At 42.5% G+C, this 18,607-nt stretch overlaps 2 protein-coding genes and 1 pseudogene across 7 annotated transcripts in view; 2 read left to right on the forward strand and 1 right to left on the reverse strand.

Annotated features, from left to right (window-relative positions):
- The first annotated feature begins 240 nt into the window (after nt 1-240).
- LOC103648029 (no exine formation 1) lies at nt 241-11,719 on the forward strand. Its single transcript, XM_008672531.4, has 5 exons — nt 241-1,732; nt 4,141-4,712; nt 4,809-5,028; nt 9,992-11,331; nt 11,411-11,719. The coding sequence occupies exons 1-4, from the start codon at nt 446-448 to the stop codon at nt 11,306-11,308; spliced, it is 3,396 nt and encodes a 1,131-aa protein (XP_008670753.1). The 5' UTR covers nt 241-445; the 3' UTR covers nt 11,309-11,331; nt 11,411-11,719.
- LOC103648028 (uncharacterized) lies at nt 5,035-9,981 on the forward strand (annotated as a pseudogene).
- A 4,405-nt stretch (nt 11,720-16,124) lies between the features above and the next one.
- The window catches only part of LOC103648027 (uncharacterized), a 32,885-nt gene continuing 30,402 nt past the window's right edge, over nt 16,125-18,607 (reverse strand). For 3 of the 6 annotated variants that reach the window (XR_563193.2, XR_563192.2, XR_563191.2), the window contains 5 exons: nt 18,413-18,526; nt 18,034-18,331; nt 17,802-17,874; nt 16,974-17,705; nt 16,125-16,440 (listed from right to left, as the gene is read on the reverse strand). Coding sequence is in view for 3 of the 6 variants with exons in the window: in XM_008672527.2 (XP_008670749.1) it covers nt 17,491-17,705; nt 17,802-17,874; nt 18,034-18,344; nt 18,413-18,526 (713 nt within the window). In the remaining 3 variants the exon portion in view is untranslated. Of the gene's footprint in view, nt 16,441-16,973; nt 17,706-17,801; nt 17,875-18,033; nt 18,345-18,412; nt 18,527-18,607 lie in introns of all 6 variants that reach the window. The other 3 variants (XM_008672527.2, XM_008672530.2, XM_008672529.2) reach the window with 2 other exon arrangements.

Here is an 18,607-nt window from a genome sequence, read left to right on the forward strand (position 1 = left end):
AATACCGTATTATTAGGTCGGCTCTAAACCGGCTCAGACCGCGAGCCTCTCCTAGCCAGCAGGCTCGCGAGCCTAGAACCTTTTTTTTCCTACCTGTTCAACCCATGCGCTTGGCTAACCCCTTCCACCTAAAACATAGTACCTATTTTACTTTTAATCCCTTCCATATGAAACCGTTGGATCTGGATTGGATGCTTTGGTTAGTTTGATTGCACGTTTGCACCAAAATAAGTGATTGCACAGAATATGTGCTCGTACTTGTGACTCGTGAGCCGTGACCGTGAGTGACGTCTTCCCTTCCCCACCGCGCCCCTGCCCCCACTCTCCCACTTCAGATCTCCTCGTCCACTCCGTCGCCGTCGTCTTCCTCTCTCCCCTCCCGCCGGCCGATGCATCCCAAACCCTAGCCCTCCGGCGCAAAACCCTAGATCCCGCCCCCGCCTGCATGGATCCCTCATCCGGATCCACGTCCCGCCACGGGCGTCTCCTCATCTCGCCGTCGCTATCCACCCCGACCTTCTCCACCCACTCCCCGTCCCCCTCATCGGCCGCGTCCCCCGCGCCGCACCGCAACTCCACATCCTCTCCGAAGCCCCTCGTATCTTTCCCCTCACCCTCTTCCGCCAACAGGCCCCGATCCTCCTACGTCGGCGCTGGACCGCGCGCTGCCACCGCAGCGGCCTCGGCCTCGGGTCCGGCGTTCGCCCACAACGCGCGCCTTGCGGCGGCCCTGGTCCCTGCCGCGGCCTTCCTTCTCGACCTTGGCGGGCTCCCCGTCTTCGCCGTCCTCGCCATCGGCCTAGCGGCGGCATACCTTCTCGACGCGCTCCAGCTGCGCCAGGGCTCCTTCTTCACCGTCTGGGCGGCGCTGCTCGCGGCCGATGTCGCTTTTTTCTTCTCCGCCTCCCTATCGTCCGCGGCCGCTGCCTCGCTGCCGCTGACCGTCCTCGCGCTGCTTCTCTGCGCTGAGACCTCCTTCCTCATTGGCGTCTGGGCGTCGCTGCAGTTCCGATGGATCCAGCTCGAGAACCCGACTATTGTTGCTGCCCTGGAGCGGCTGCTCTTTGCCTGTGTGCCCATTGCCGCCCCCGCCCTCTTCACGTGGGCTCTCGTGTCTGCGGTCGGCATGGCCAATGCATCCTACTATTTTGCCACGTTCTGCATGGTGTTCTACTGGCTGTTCTCTATACCCCGTCGGTCCAGCTTCAATAGCCGGAAGCAGGATGCTCCAATGCTGGACAGTGATGGCATTCTTGGTCCCTTGGAGAGCTGTGTGCATTCTCTGTATGTGCTGTTCGTGCCGGTGTTGTTCCATGCCGTGTCCCATCGTGCAACACTCTTCACATCGTTGGCCAGTGTGTGTGAATTGTTGTTGCTGTTCTTCATACCGTTCTTGTTCCAGCTGTATGCATCCACTCGTGGTGCACTGTGGTGGATCACCAGGGATGCACGCACCATGGACCAGATAAGAATTGTGAATGGGTTCGTCGCACTGGTCGTGGTGGTGCTTTGCCTTGAGGTGAGAGTTGTGTTCCACTCGTTTGGAAGGTACATTCATGCTCCACCACCGCTGAATTACCTGCTTGTAACTGTCACAATGCTTGGTGGCGCTTTGGGTCTTGCAGCACATGCTGCGGGCAAGGTTGGGGATGCTGCTAGTTCTGTGGCTTTTACAGGATTGGCAGTGCTAGTCAGTGGAGCAGGAGCTGTAGTCATTGGATTCCCCATGGTGGTATGTTGTGGCCTCCTTTGTGCAATTGATATCTTCTTTGATTTGTTTAAAGTAATTCATGTTGCATGCTACGTTGAACCAACAAATGTAATTCTATGAAGTACATCTTGTATTGTAAAGTCGATATAAAGCTTTGGACTTACTAATGATAATCACTGCTTCTGGTCGTGTATGGAACATTTGAGTTTCTCTTCGTTGTCTCGACTCCACATATTTTAGACTGGTTATACATCAGGTACTAGTAGTAGCTCTTAGATGAATTGGTCAAGGAGTTATTGTTCTTATCATTAAGTTAGTACTGCCATTGATGTCTGTCCATTTTATGTCACATTGTTACACTATAGATACAGTATGGTTAAACAGTTCTATGAGACTTTACACCAATTCTGTGTTTGCTATTTTTCTTGTCTCTTTGTATTGTTGAGGATCTAAATTCTTATGTTCAGTTGGTTCTTTAGCAGCAATAACTTTTAAATTTTAGTATTGTTAGATTATAATAGTTTTTTCTTGGATCATAGTTTTTAAGGCGTAGGCGACCAGGCGCCCAAAAGTAGCTAGGCGTCCGTGTCGCTCAGTGAAGAACCAGCAAGAGGGAGGGAGACGAGGAAGGGGAGCGTTGAATTGGAGTGGTGGCGCTCAAATCGGGGTGGCGGCGCGGCGGCCCAAATCAGCACGACGATGGCCAAATCAGGGCGGTGACGGCTCGAATCGGGGCGGCGGCGGCGTCGCCTGAATCAGGGGCAGCGACACCAAATTGGGGGCGGCGGCGGTTCCATCGGCTGTGGAAGGGGGGCAGCAGGGGAAGATATATGGGCTAGATGGTGGGCTGGGCCTGCTACCCCTTTCCTTCTTTTTCTTCCTCTCCATGCTACTGTCTTGCTGGTTCTTAGATAGATAAGGCGTCGCCTTGCTCGCCTTAGGCTTCGCCTAGGCGTCCAGGCGGTGGTCCAACACCTTGTCTCACCTTACCGCTTTATAAGAACCGTGTCTTGGATGGATCAGGCAGTTCTTTATACAGTGAGATCATTATTATTTGGATAATCTTCAAAAGTTCTGACCAGCAAACTGAAGCAAAACAGTTCTTTTAATAATCTTTTGCTTGATTTATGCCAATTTTGACATGGATAAATAAAGTAAATTTCACAAACTGCACTAAGTTTGTTAAAAAAATTATCACAAAACTACACTGTCAAAAGCTAGCTTCATATAATTACACATATATTCAAACTAATATTGCAAAACTACAGTTTGTAAGATTAACTTCACAAAATACACTTTGATTGCCAATCCATATAAAACTACATTGCAAGTTTCAGTTTTAAGCCTTTAAAAGCATAATTTTGTGTAATTGGTTCCTAGAGGTGTAGTTTTGTTTTTGTACCTATTTTAATAAAAGTGTTGTTTTATAAAACTGTTTCTACTTTCTAAGAAGTGTAGTTTTTGCGATGATTTTCCAATCATTGTGTTGCTTTGTGGGTTAACTGCAGTAAAGAAACTATCAATACCGTTACTCATATTTGAATGAGAATAAATTGTGATATTGTGCTGCCATACATACAACATACTCATACTTAATAGTACTTGACCATTGCTGTTAGTAGATGCTCATCAATTATGTATTACATGTTTTAACTATTGTTGTGGTTCTTGTTTGCTTTGACTTGACTCATGCATTTTTGTTTGAAATGTTGTAGCTGGGTACCTGAATACTTACACCCTTATAATCCCTCTACTTTTCATGTCATCCTCACCACAATATCTCAATGATGTTGCTTAGTACTTGAATTATGGCTGTGGCGCTGTGCGAAGCTAGTGAGTTCCTTGGCAGAGGTCAGGGTTTTTGAATGCTGCAGTGCTGCCAATTTTTTTAAACCTTATTTAGATTGTATTAAATATCCACATTGTGTAAGTATTGCAAAACTATGCTGTAAAATTAGATAGCTATGTGCCTGTTGATATTTGTCCCTGTGCAGGAATTCCAAATGGCACATATGAATAGATGCTACTGTGCTTTTTAAGATGGGTTTCTGTTGGGGGGGGGGCACTCTATTGTTTCTTGTCAAACTCTTTAGGTACTCAAATTTCATATTAAAAAAGTTCAAGGACAACATGAGTATCTAATCACGTAGAGTTGTGGAATAGCAGACTTTTGTTCAGCAGAGAGATGTTCCTTTACATGGTGAGTAGGATAGAATGGTCTCATTGGACGTATAAAGATATAGCATCATCTAGGCTCCTGGCAGTGGTATAATGCGCATGTCTTGTTGCTACCAATTTTTACCTAGTGCCCTGTCACTACCAACCCTATCCTGAGTCTTGCAACATTTTATGACCAGTTATTTTGTTTGCACATCAACAGATAGTTGTGTAGGGTCATACTTAATGCCTTTTTGTTAATACTTTTGCAGTTCCTGCCACTGCCGATGATTTCTGGCTATTATGTTGCAAGGTTCTTTACTAAGAAAAGCTTGTCATCATACTTTACCTTTGTGGCACTTGCAAGCTTGATGGTCCTTTGGTTTGTGGTGCACAATTATTGGGATCTGAATATTTGGATTGCTGGCATGCCATTGAAGTCCTTCACAAAGTATGTTGTTGCAGCTGTCATCATGGCAATGGCTGTTCCTGGTTTGGCACTTCTTCCAACAAAACTTCGGTTTCTTCTGGAACTTGGTCTTATTGGTCATACATTGTTGCTATGCTACATTGAGAACCGATTGTTTAACTATGCCTCCATGTATTATTATGGATTTGAAGAGGATATCATCTATCCTAATTATATGGTTTTTATTACAACCTTTTTGGGCTTGGCTCTTGTAAGGAGATTATATGTTGATCAGAGACTAGGGCCCAAAGCTGCTTGGATCTTAACTTGTCTATATTCATCAAAGTTAGCAATGCTGTTTATGACATCAAGATCAGTTATATGGTTCTCAGCTGTTTTGCTACTTGCTGTTACCCCACCTTTACTTCTTTACAGGTATTTACTGTAAATCTAGTGTTTAGATTGAAACACCAACATTTTTGTTGTTCTGTAATTTTCTTATGAAAAATTCTTCTGACTTGTGACTTTCAGAGACAAGTCCAAAGGAGCTTCTAAGATGAAGGTCTGGCAAGCTTATTTTCATGCATCTGTCATAGCATTTTCTGCCTGGCTCTGCCGGGAAACAATTTTTGAAGCTTTACAGTGGTGGAATGGAAGACCTCCTTCAGATGGTCTGTTACTGGGTTCATATATTCTTTTGACAGGAGTTGCATGCATTCCAATAGTCGCTCTCCATTTCCCTCATGCTCAGGTAGTTGTTAGTTACATTCGTTCTTGCTAAAAAGATCAATCATCTTACATCTTACAACATATTAGATGTGATATCTATGCTGTTATTATTTTTGTTCTCAAGCAATATCTTGTGAAGGGCTGTTCATTTCCAGAGTTTGAACATGATATTTGGTGTTCTTACTATGGGTAATTTACTCATTTTTATTTTAGGAATCTATAGATGTGTTTACAGCGTCAGACTGTGAGAGCATGGATATTTTTAGGACCACATGGCTAAATAGATAGATGCAGTGTCAAACTAAAATGTATCCAGATCTCACTTGCAATCTGGAATGTCAAACCTGTCTTGCTTCCCTCCAAATTTAGGAACTTTGCAAAATTAAAGGAAAAAGATTTAGTTCACTTCACAGGATGCATTCTGAACTTTGAACTGAAAACAGACCCTAATGGTTCCAAAGTTTGGCCATGTATGATCATAATTACTGACATTATTTTGTTTACTTGAAACCGAGAATCATTTCATTTAATGGATTATATTTTTACCATTACTGAAGAGTTTTCAAATGATCAAGGCGGGAGTTTTATGATGCTCAAAGATATGCTTCACCTGAAATGGCTGTGATGCATTCAACAAATTATTTTTATGGATTTGGGATACCATCATTCAAAATTTGAACTTTTTTGGATTACCATTTTTCTCTGGAATTTATTTATGTAATTCTCAATTGTGGTTTTAGTTCCTTAACAAAACATAAGAATTAGTCCTTTTTTTTTCGAAAGCGCAGGAGAACTGCGCATCATTATATTAAGTAGAAGGAAAAGAGGGTCCAAAGTAGACCATAGTACAAAAGACCTCCCCAGAGGGGATAAAAAACCAAAGAAAAAAGAAGAGAGAAAAAACAAAAACAAGAACAAACAGTTCCTGATAAACAAAACCAGCCCATCAGCGATAAACCAGGCAGCTAGGTGCCCCTGATGGTTGCGGCAAGAAAGGAGAGACCCTTAGCTCCTGCCATTTCCCACAACTGTTGTTCCTCCCTTGCCTAACAAAGAGCTGCAGAAACACTAGGGGAGATTCCATCAAAGACAATTCGATTCCGATGATTCCAAATAATCCAGGCTCCCAAGGCAATAAGGGAGTTGACACCCTTCATAATCATATCTCCAGAGCCATTGTCAATCATCTCCCACCAACCCGTAAAAGACACCGTACTAGGTGTAGGAGCCAGATTTTGTAGTCTGAAAATGCACATCAGCCGGAACCAGAATTCTCTTGCAAAAACACAAGAAACCAAAATATGATCCAAAGTTTCAGACTCTTGGTCACAAAGCGGACACTTCTCCGAATGATCAAGTCCTCTCTTTGCCAACCTATCTGCTGTCCAACATTTATTTAGCACCGATAGCCAGAGGAAGAAGTGGCATTTAGAGGGGGCCCAAGTTTTCCAAACTCTTTCATAGTGACCGAAATGCACAGACCCGATGAACAACCCATCATATGCAGCCTTAGCAGAATAAGTCCCATTTGCAGCAATACTAAAAGTATGCTTATCTTCTATGTCTGGCAGCAGCTCAAAATCTGAAATTAAATTCCAAAGATGAAGATAATCCCATGGTTATTAAAACGTTAAAACGTTATGAACCAACTTTTCAACGTTTAAACGAACGTTGAAATGTCTTTTCAGACTTGACATAGAATTTCAAATATAGAATAAGTTCATACATAAGTTGAGTTCACAAATCAAATAGCATTAGCATAAGTTCAACCACACAACACAAGTTACAACTTTCATGTATGATTAGTAACCATCATCGAACTCATCAAGACTAAGACCATGAGCATTTCCAAGGTCATCTCTCTTCACAACAGCAACATGTAATTCCATTTCCATGACTGCATTGAAAATGTAACACTTAACAGGGAACCAACAGAGTATTGTCCATTCCCCATTTACCAAACAAACCATCAGCGCTGCAGATATAAAAAGTTATACACTACGTAACTTTTATCTCCATGTCTCAATAGTCAATACAAGTATACAACCAGAAAAATAATGAGGACAGACATAAGTCAGCTAGAAAGAATGGAAAAATGAGAAAAATGACCAACTATCCCAATGAAATATCAACACTAAACCCTTGCAGGGCAAATAGGAAGTGCAGAACTCCGAACTCTCAACCAAAATTCGCTATAGAATCAGAAGAGGATGCGAGTGGGGACCTTCCAGACGACGGGTCGAACACCAGTACTTTTCCTACACGCACGACGACCTTGAATTCGGAGAGCAGGTGTGCCCGTATCACCGCCGCACCCTCGTCGTCATCCTCCTCCCTTCGGCCACCACCCACCCCTACGACCTGCTCGTACGGCGGCGGCGGTACGGGAGAGGTAGTAGCTGGCGGCGGCGGCGACTTTGGGGGTGGCGGCGGAGGGAGGGAGGAAGGGGCCGACAGCGTACCTGGAGGGCGGTGGAGGACGGCGTCTGGCTTTGGCGGCTCTTGGGCGCGCGCGATGGCGGCTGGCGGCTCCTGGGCGCGCGCGACGGCGGCGGGAGCACACGCGTCTGGGCGGCTGGGCGCGATGGCGTCTGGCGGCGATGGATCAGCGGCTGCGCGCATTGGATCAGCGGCTAGGTAAAGGCCCATTAGGCCATTAAGGCCCACGAACGCTATGAGCATAAAACGTCCATATAGCGCATAGAACGTCCAGAACGTGCGTTCCGACGTGTAAACGTCGTTTAAACGTCCAGAACGGACGTTCTACGCAGTTTTGGTAAAACGTGCGGACGTTTTATCTACTAATCGCGTTTTAGCGTTTAAACGACGCTTAATCGTCGTTTAAACGACGTTTTAATAACCATGGATAATCCAATAATACTCCCACCGAGAGTGATCCTGTGATATCAGCAATCCATCTTCTATCTGTCAATGCTTCCTGAACCGTCCTTCTGTTAGTGATTTTTTTCGGAATGATATCAAATAATCTAGGAACCAAATCTGCAATTTTCTGCCCATGAATCCATTTATCAGTCCAGAACAAAGTATTAGCCCCATTACCAACCTTTGAAGTCAACACCATCGAGAAGAAAGCCCTTGCTTTATCTGGAACCTGGATAGGAAGGCTGCACCAAGGTCGGTTAGGCTCAGTCTTTTGGAGCCAAAGCCATCTCATGCGCAGGGCCCAGATAAGTTCTTTAAGACTAGAAATGCCAAGACCGCCCAGCTGTAGGGGTCTACAGACTCTGCCCCAGGCCACCAGGCAGTGACCACCTCTGGCCTCCTTGCGCCCTCTCCAAAGGAAACTTCTTCTAATTTTATCAATGGCCTTAATAGCCCAAGGGGGAATATTTACCGCCATAGCAAGATAAATAAGCATTCCGGTAAGCACATGCTGAACTTGCACTTTACGACCTGCTCTTGTCATCAAATCTGCTTTCCAGCCCGGTAGTTGATCAGCAATTCTATCCACAATAGGCTGCACCTGATCCTTGGTGAGATTTTTTAGGGACAGAGGCAGCCCCAGGTATTTACACGGAAAGTTGAGATGCCACAAGGGAGAAAATCCTGAACCATTTCCAACTCCACACCCCCACACTGAATGGGATAAACATTAGACTTTTGTTCGTTGTTGCGGAGACCTGAAGCTTCCCCAAATAGATGTAAAATATCTAGAGTTATAGCAATATCCGTTGCCGAAGGGTGTAAGAAAAGTGCCACATCATCTGCATACATAGATACCCGATGCAGAGGTCTTCTGGGGGAAAGATCCAAGAGCAGACCAGCGTGTTCAGCTTTAGAAAACAGTAGACCAAGAACATCCATAACTAGAATAAAGAGCATGGGGGAGAGAGGATCCCCTTGTCGGAGTCCTCTTCTATATTCAATATGTCCTCCTGGACTGCCATTCAAAAGCACCTGAGTGCTAGAGGAGGAAAGAAGCCCACAAATGATGTCCCTCCAAATTTGTCCAAAGCCAAGATACTTCATAACTTCGATGAGGAAAGGCCAAGAAACCGAATCAAAAGCTTTAGTAATATCAAGTTTGAGGAGAAGACGTGGCCTTTTCTGTTGATGGAAAAGTCTAGCCGTTTGTTGGACCAACATAAAATTATCCTGAATGAAACGTCCCTTAATGAAGGCAGAATAAGAATTAGTCCTAATAGCTTTTTTTAAGGGAGTGTGTTAATACATTATTAGTTCCAGTTTTTTTAAGTGTCGTTTGAGCTGAGAACCAAATGATCAAGGAACACTGACGTTCAATGCAGTCTTTCAACTGATACCCCTTCTAATATGACTGCATGCTATAGTTAACGCAAGCCCTGCATTGTCGCTTGCTCCAGCATAAAATAGTATGATTCGAGGTGAGTAGGGGTTGCATGTTCACTGTTGTGTGTTCGGTTAGTGGAGCGAGCTCTGAAACACTACTCAGGGCGTGTTTGGCATGGCTCTAGAGCAAAACTCCAAGGAGGAGTTGGCTAGAGCCTGCCAAACACTCTAACTCCAGAGTTGTAAACTCCATCGAGTTTTCAGAGCTCCAGTACAAATTTTGGAGTACCTCTTTTGCTGCTCTGAAAGCCTTAAAAAAGTAACCTAGACATGGAGTTTGGAGTTATTTACCCGCCACTGCCACTAGTTATGAGAAAACAATCTAAATTCTGGAGCAGAGTTGTCCACCTAGAGTTTTGGAATAGAACTGCTCTAAAGTGGAGCAGAGCCATGCCAAACACACCCTTAAATTTGATTGCAGGGAGTATGGCCCACACATTTCTGATTTCCTGTCAATGAAAAGGAATATTTTTTTGCCTTTTGTTTCTGTGTTTGAATGTGATTCCTTTTACTGAAAAGCATCTTCAAGTTAAAGATTGAACTATAACCCTTGTTTTCTAGTACTTCTGTTCACCCTCTTATGCTACTATTTGCTCTACATATGGCAAATGCTTTGTTGCTGCACCAATTGATTATATTTTAATGTTTCCTTGCAGTCAGCGAAGAGATTCCTGGTCCTTATTGTGGCAACAGGCCTTCTCTTCGTTGTTATGCAGCCTCCTATTAAGCTATCATGGGTATACCGGTCGGATTTTATCACAGCGGCACATTTATCTGATGATGACATTTCAATATATGGGTTTGTAGCATCTAAGCCCTCATGGCCGTCATGGCTGCTCATTGCAACTGTGGTACTTACACTAGCAGCAGTTACATCCATCATCCCAGTGAAGTATGTCGTTGAGTTAAGGACTTCATATGCAGTGGCTGTGGGGATTACACTAGGCATCTACATCTCTGTTCAGTACTTCTTCCAGGCAGTTGTTCTGTATCCTCTTCTTGTTGCAACAATTGTCTCTGCAGCAGTCTTTGTCGTATTCACACATCTTCCTTCTGAATCAAGCACAAGGGTTTTGCCATGGGTGTTCTCTTTCTTGGTAGCTTTGTTCCCAGTCACCTATCTGCTCGAAGGACACTTAAGAGCCAAAAGTTTTGCAGATGAGGATGAAGCAGAGAAGTTCACCAACATGTTGGCTATAGAAGGGGCTAGAATGTCACTTTTGGGTCTCTATGCTGCCATCTTCATGATTATTGCATTAGAAATCAAGTTTGAGCTGACTTTGCTATTGCGTGAAAAGGCTGCAGACAGAGGTATGCATGGTCCATCTAGTCGGAGTGCTGCCTTCCCACCCAAAGCAAGGCTGCTCCAGCAACGAAGAGCTCATGCTGCACCAACATTCACCATCAAGCGGTTGGCAGCAGAGGCAGCATGGATGCCTGCTATAGGCAATGTTTCTACTGTGCTGTGTTTTGGCATCTGCCTGGTTCTAAATCTAACACTCACTGGTGGCTCGAACCGTGCTATTTTCTTCCTGGCGCCAATCCTTCTGCTTCTGAACCAGGATTCAGATATCTTCGCAGGGTTTGGTGATAGGCAGCGCTATTTCCCAGTAACAGTTTCTATTTCTGGCTATTTATTGTTGACAGCGTTGTATAGGATATGGGAGGAGACTTGGCCTGGCAATGGAGGATGGGCTCTTGATATCGGGGGCCCGGGCTGGCTGTTTGCTGTGAAGAACTTTGCTCTTCTTGTGCTCACTTTGCCGAATCACATACTCTTCAACCGCTTCATGTGGGATTATGTCAGACAGACAGATGCCAAGCTACTGCTGACGCTACCTCTCAACTTGCCTTCGATTATAATGACAGACATACTTACTATTCGGGTGTTAGGATTGCTAGGAGCTATGTACTCTCTTGCCCAGTACATGATATCAAGGCGCATAAGAATTGCTGGGATGAGATACATTTGAAATAGGTCATGTAACTTTCTGAGGTAAATCTGTTACACCTTACCAAGTCGCTGCCAGTAGAGTATGATTTCCTGAAGCCATCTTTCAATGCATTGCTTGCAGGCTGTCACTATACATCAAGTTCTTTCAAAACTCAGGAACAGATACTTCATTGCCTGATCCTCTCGCAGCAAAATTGTGCTATGTAGCAGAGAGAAACAAGTGTCGAACGACTTTGCTTTTTTTGTACTGAATGATTGCATACTGAGTGTAGGCTAAAGGTGTTGTCGCATATATAGATGTATTTTAACAGCACAGATGATGCCATCACCTTGGGTCGTTTATGTTGAACTTTTGACGGCGCAAAGTTTTGCATTCACCTGAGCAGAAGACTTTGATGTAACTGTTGATTTCGTTTTTTTTTTTTGTTCCAGCTCGTGGGCTTGTTTTGGTTCTTTCTCATAGCCAGTGTCTCGGTTCTTCCTCAGCCAGTGAGAGAGCGAAGGGAGAGGAAGGTAGACAGGTGGAGGCTTTGTAGTGGTAGATGGAGTCGTAGATGGTTCTGAGAGTTGAGTTCTCCCTCCTGATCGGAGAGGAAGCAGGTAGGTAGGTGGTGGCTCGTCAGATGGTTCTGAGAGTTGAGTCTTCTCTTCTGATTTGTTGTACTTTCTCGTGCACTGGGACATTGAAGTACCTCGGTGACGGATGGCTTATAACTATTAGGATCTATGGGAGCTATTGTTGGAGAAGCTGAGCAATTTTAGGTCACTAAAGCGCTAGTAGGGAGGTCAGATCATTTCTAGGTGTGTGGTGTCTAGATTTGGCCAAAGCATGAAAGTATTGGCTTTTTTCATGTTACCTCTTTTTTCTCTTGAAAGCTCAGGAGAATTGTACATCATTAAATGGTCGTAACGGCTGGATCAAGTTGTTGCCGGAAATTGGGGAGGTCCGTAACAAACTGAGCTTGAGGAAGAATCTGGCGACGCAGAACGGTAAGGCGTCCATATGGTGGTGAAACGTGCAAAAACTTGGCGTCTTGCATGTATCCTAATGATGCAATGCAAGTGTTCGGCCATAAAATAAATAAAAGAGAAAAGAAGAATGATGCAGGTGTCCGGCTATAAAATAAATAAAAGAGAAAAAGAAGAAAAGGGGACATGTGGGCTGCTGCATGCCTGCATTGGCTCGAGCCGAGAGGCACAGCAGAGGTAAGGTTTCATCCTTTTTTTTGTTATTTTCATTTGTATTTTCTTTCTTCTCTATTCTAGTTTGAAAATTTCAAATTCAATTCTGAGTTGGAGTCTCAAGTTTAAATGCATAATTTAAAGACCTAGCATGATGCACGTTTATTATATTCCTGTTTTAAATTATTATTACTAATTAATTTAATCTCTTGCAAGTTGGTTGATATTCATGGTAAATAAATACAAAAAAAAAAAATTCACACACTCATATAATTAGATATAATCATTTCTTTCTATAGATTTTTGCGTGTTACCGAGGATGATGAGGACATCACTCACATACAAATAATGCATGGACCGACAACACGAGCACGCACACGATAATTAAATCTCCAGGTTCGTTCTTACATAGTCAATTGTATTTTAGAGATTACGCTTTGTGCCATGGATGTTTTGATGATTAAGAACCTTGGAGAGGACCATCAAAGACTTGGGAAATGCAAGATGTCAAGGAGGAAAAACTAGGACGTTCACAACAAGAGAAAATCAAGTCTAACTCAACTTCGTCTCCACCTCGGAGTCCAGGAATAGTATGCACTAAAATGGATGTCCAGGATGCATCCGAACTCATATTATGTTGATCTTTATATGGATGGAAAGCTAAGGAGATAAGCTTTCCAACCCAACCGAACCACCTTAAAATTCATAAGAGTCAACGAGAATCATCGAAAAAATTCAGCATTCAGATTCTGTTTTGGTGCTGCGACACTGTCTGTTGGGTTGTTGGGCCATGTATCATGTTGGAGCCCATTAGGGGTACCTCCAGTGATTGTGCACGCCCCTAACCTCTATTTTATCAGTAGCTACCACCACATTAGGGTTTGAGTTTTGCTTAGATCATATCTGCCTTAGAACAATATCGTTGTTCATCGGTTTGTGAGACCCTACCTCATGATCAATACAGTTTTGGTTGCATTCTTCCCGTTCTTGGTTGTGTTCTTGATTGTGTTTGCAGGGATAAGCCTTCGTAGTGAGATCACTTGAGTGTCATAGGTGATAACCAACGGAGCAGTAGTGTAGTGATTGCGAGGACCCGTTCGCTCGGAGCCTTGGATCATCAACGTCGAGATCTTCATCCAATCAAGTTAATGTACCTCACGGAAGATGGGGACTTGCCCTCTATTAGATTTTTAGGCCTCTGATCTGGTCGACGCTCTGCCATCTGTCACGCTCGCTAGGCCCAACTACGCGTAGGATGTTCCGATTATGCAGTGAGAGCTCTAACTGTAGTGGTTTGGATTCACTGGATGTGAGCGAGACATGGCTACGAGTGCCATTGGCTCTGCATGTTGTTGACACGTAGACCCGACCTAGTGCCAGGAGACAATCGGCTTTTGCGAGCCGATATGACCCAGGGAGCCAAACACGGCTCAGACTGTGCACGTGTCTGTTTATGCAGGAAACCAATTTGGAGCATGTTGACACCTTCCTGACTAGGTATAAGTTTGGGGGCACGCCTAGCACATTTTTGAGGCAGGTCGTGTGCTAGAGTCCGGGTCGTTGACCAAGGGATTAGGGCCCACCATCTGCTCCCGGAGCCTCCTTGCTCCTCGTGTTGCCTATCGCCTCTCACCTCTCATCGGTGGGTTTAGGGTGGCAACAATACCAAATGGGTATTCCACAACAAACATGATGAACATGGTGTGGTGATAAGGATCAAAGGCCGACTTGTGGCCAAGGGGTACTCAAAATTTGAAGGCTTGGATTTCCTTGAAACCTTTGCACCTATAGCTAGGCTTGAGTCAATTTGCATATTATTAGTCTATGCTGCTTACCATGATTTCAAGTTGTTTCAAATACACGTGAAAAGTGCATTCCTCAATGGGCCAGTCACGAAAGAAGTACATGTTGAGCAACTTCTTGGCTTTGAAGACGATGAGTATCCTTTACATGTGTATAAGCTCCCAAAGTGTAACACCCTAAAATTCTATCTTGGGATTTTGGAGAATTTTTCAAAGGTTCTGATTTAGAATGTATTTTATTACCTTGGAAATTACTATGAATACCTTTCCTAATAAAAGATCAAATGAAAAGATGACTAAGTGAATTAAGTTATCCCTTTATAAGTACTCTTTTAAAGGGTTTAAGTTAAAACATATCTTGACAGAGACTATACCCTAGAAATGATTTTTTTTCTAAAATTAACTATTTATGTGTGAATTGCATATTTAGGAGCATTTGCTTAAATAAATATTAAATATAAATGTAATAAAGACCTTTGCATTTTCATGCTGGAGTAACGTTATTTTATCATAATAATATTTAGGAGCATTATTTTATCATAAATACTTTTCAACATACTCAGCAATTGTCCTGTTTGGCTGAGGTTGACTAGCTTTATGTGGAGTTAGGATCAAGCAGTTGCTTTTAGTTGGTTAGGTAATTATTACTAGTAGAGAGCTAGGTTTTAGCATTCGACCCAAGTTATTAACCCAAAAGTACTCCTTCCAAACAAAAAGAATACTAGAAACCATAATCATAACCATAACCATTAAAACCATAATTATCCTCATAATCATCTGTAATCATAGTATCTCTAATCAAAGGAGCTCCCAGGGCCGCTCATAACCGTGAGCACGACTGATATATCAGTTTCATAACACTCTGCAGAGGTTTCACACTTTACCCACGAGCCGTGATTCCCTCTCTAGCCTAGGCTTGCAAGACCGTTGTTCACTTCCGAGGTGAATGGCCAGGGATTCACTATGAAACCTTTACAAAGATTCCCTGAGGCTGTAGCCGCCCGTTAGGTTTCCTAAATGTACCACACTCCTCCCTAAGGGGCAAACCACCCTCGGCAAAGCGAGCCGCATACACCGATGAAAGTCGCCTAGAGGGGGGTGAATAGGTGAAACCTGAATATATAAACTGTGAACACACACTTTACCTGGGGTTAGGGTTAGAAATAAATAGTAGTGAATCCGGAGTGCGGAAGATAGTTCCTCTTGTTATGAGTTGTTCAATCAATGCAGATAACTTTGGGAGCAAACTCAAATCAATATGAGCAAGTGAACTTTAGAAAGAGAGGAGAGGGAAGAAACAAATTGAGTGATGAAGATCAACACAAATGAACACGGTGATTTGTTTATCGAGGTTCAGTTCCAATGAACCTACTCCCCATTGAGGAGGCCACAAAGGCCGGATCTATTTCAACGCTTTCCCTCTCTTAATCGGTCACAGACCGGTCGAGTGCTTCTTCTTAATCACACGAGTCAGTAAGACCCCTCAAGGATCACTACATAATTAGGCTTCGTTTGACTGTACGTGGTTATCGCCCACCGGTAACTCAACCCACACGTGGTTTGGGTTAATACCGGGCAACCACCCAATCCCATCCGTCACCCATCCAATCCCAGCCTTTTGTTTGGACCCACGTCCGACTTCACTCCGCTAGCTCCCAGCCTCAGGTTGAGATGAATGCTGGTACTTATGCTCAATTCTATTTTTTATCTTGTTTGTAGATTTTTATAAATAAGTACATGTGAATGAAGATTAAAAATAAAATAATAAACACTTAACAGCAATGATCATATTACTCAAAAATCCGCTAGAGAAAAATAAAATAAAATAAAATCAGAAGATAAGCCATAAAATTAAGAAACTTAAAACACATGTGATATTTAAAATTGAACCAGAGTCATTGATTCAAAATACATAGTCCTTACTGCAATATGCATGATTAGATTTGAATCAGTTAATAAGAGAATCCATTAGGTAATAAGAAAAATCTGCAAGATCTCATCTTTAATTTAACAGATTACTTAAAAGTTGCAGACAAGTATTGTCATGGCTAAAGTTAAATATCCATCTCTGTTTGTCTTCAATCAAACAATAGCACAAATTGCAGCTTTCTTTCCTTATGTTGGACGATAGTACAAAATCATCCTTCATTACTTTAGCTTCATATATCTGTTGGAAAGAAAACATAAATTAAACTTAACTCTTAATTGTCTTTATAACAGACCCAAAAAAGAAATCAAATTTCATTATAATAAATTGTCATATGGTATCTAAAATGTTGGATTGTCATAGTAAAAGTAAACAAGGGTTATGAAGCCACTTGTTTTCAAGTGACATCTAATCCAGAAACAAGCAAAAGAATCATCCAATATAAGAAAAGTAACTACAAATGTGTACCGGACTATAGAGAATGAAATGTAAAATTTAGTACAAATGGACCATACAGAGAATAAACTATAAAGTGCTGTGGCAAACTAGCTGAAACAGAAGTGTTGTGGCAAACCGACTGTTAAAAACATAGAGAAACATAGTAAAGCTACTGCTATAGAACAGCTAAACTACAGGGAAACAAAATAACTCTGAATTTTCTAAAAAACAGACAAAGATTGCATTTTCTACTGATTTTCATAAGTAATGCTACTTAAGACATCCATATAACTAAATTAAAAACAAGTTAAAAGGGATGAGAAGAGGATCAATACCATATCATGTTCTTGCAATCTTCTTCCTCAACCATTTTATGCGCGTAGCATCTTTGGCAGTCATGAAAATGTCCCGGTTTTGGGCATCCTTAAACACATCATAAGCATCAACCTTCTCATCATCAGAAAGCTCTTCCATTCCATCCACAATAGCAATGCATGTTTGAATAGGGAAATCATCCTCATTTGCATTAGTTGTGGCCCTTTCCTCCGCCTCAGCTTGTTTTTCTTTCATTTCTAGAAACCTTCCCATCATCTCAACCACATTCCCATCTTGTGTATGCTTGTTAATTCTTGTTCTTGAATTACCAGTACCAACATTTTTTGTCCTTTTGCTCACTGATGTAGGGGTTGTTGGATCCAATACTCTAAGCTCGTCATCTTCATCAGAAATGGCTTATGAGATATTAGCTTGAGAAGGTTGTGTGAAAGCGGCTTGAGAAGGCTGTGTGAAAGTGTCTTCAGAAGGCTGTGTGAAAGTGGTTTGAGAAGGCTGTGCAAAAGCGGCTTGAGAAGACTATGGGAAAGCGGGTAGAGAAGGATGTCTAAAAGCGGTTCGAGAAGGCTGTGCGAAAGCAGCTAGAGAAGGCTGTGTGAAAGCGATTTGAGAAGGCTGTGTAAGTGTGAAAGCGGCTTGAGAAGGCTGTGTAGCAGCACCTTGACAAGGTTGTGTGACATGAGGTCGAGAAGGCTCAATAGAAGTAAAATTCATGGTTCCCTCAGCAATATTCCCTAAACCAAGAAGCATCGTAAGTTTTTACGACTTCAATACTAGGATAAAAATATGAGGCTCAATACTAAGATAAAGAAAAAACATAGATAACATACCATCATATAGCTCTCCTAAAGCCTCAAATAGTGGAAAAGATTTAGTCCGAAACTTCTTAAGTCTCTCGTTACTCTATACAAAGCAAGAAAGTGATTCACTTAAGTTAATAGATTATAACAAAAATAATCAAAATAAAAATTTCAAACTCAAACTACCATTGCATTTAACACTTGGGTAATTAATTTACAGAAATAATCAAAATAAAAATTATAACAAAAACAATTAACTTACAGTGGTGAGGTTATTCCAAATGGGTTCTTCTGCTTCTATTCTACACAACCGCTCATCCCATGAGACCCCGCTTTGTTGTCTTGCCTCTTTAAGAGCCTTGTAGTCTCTCTTTAACTCTTTCTCTTTATCTTGGATATGGCATTTTGTAAATGTGACATAAGAGAATTTCTCATGGAAGAACTTGACAATTCTATTCCATGCTTCCGATGACCACCCATTTTGGCCCTTATAACAGTCATTGTTGTGGTCTTGAAGAATTTCAACTAAACCCTTTTCTAGTCCACTATTCCAGTTTGCTCTAAGACAACCAACTATTACAAGAAAATAAAGCATGTGAGTAGGTGTCTGTCTAAAATAGCAAGAATAGGTAACAAAATACCTTTTGGTGATGTTCTCTTCTTGCGCTTGTTAGTAGTAGATCTGGGGGATATTTTTTTCATAGCTGCAGATTGGATCAAGTTCATCCTAGGAGATGCTCTTCCAAACATTCTTGCTGCAAATATAAACATCCTTCAATTGAGACTTACACATATAGAAATATATGAGTTTAAACATCCAAACAACTGAGACTTAC

The sequence above is a fragment of the Zea mays genome, chromosome 2 (assembly GCF_902167145.1).
Source record: "Zea mays cultivar B73 chromosome 2, Zm-B73-REFERENCE-NAM-5.0, whole genome shotgun sequence".
NCBI classification, from domain to species: domain Eukaryota; kingdom Viridiplantae; phylum Streptophyta; class Magnoliopsida; order Poales; family Poaceae; genus Zea; species Zea mays.

Excerpts from the sequence above, each read along its gene's own strand:
- LOC103648029 (XM_008672531.4), top strand. The coding sequence starts at position 446 with ATGGATCCCTCATCCGGATCCACGTCCCGCCACGGGCGTCTCCTCATC. Across the intron at positions 4,713-4,808 it reads CCACCTTTACTTCTTTACAG|AGACAAGTCCAAAGGAGCTT; the intron begins GTATTTACTGTA and ends TGTGACTTTCAG. Across the intron at positions 5,029-9,991 it reads TCCATTTCCCTCATGCTCAG|TCAGCGAAGAGATTCCTGGT; the intron begins GTAGTTGTTAGT and ends GTTTCCTTGCAG.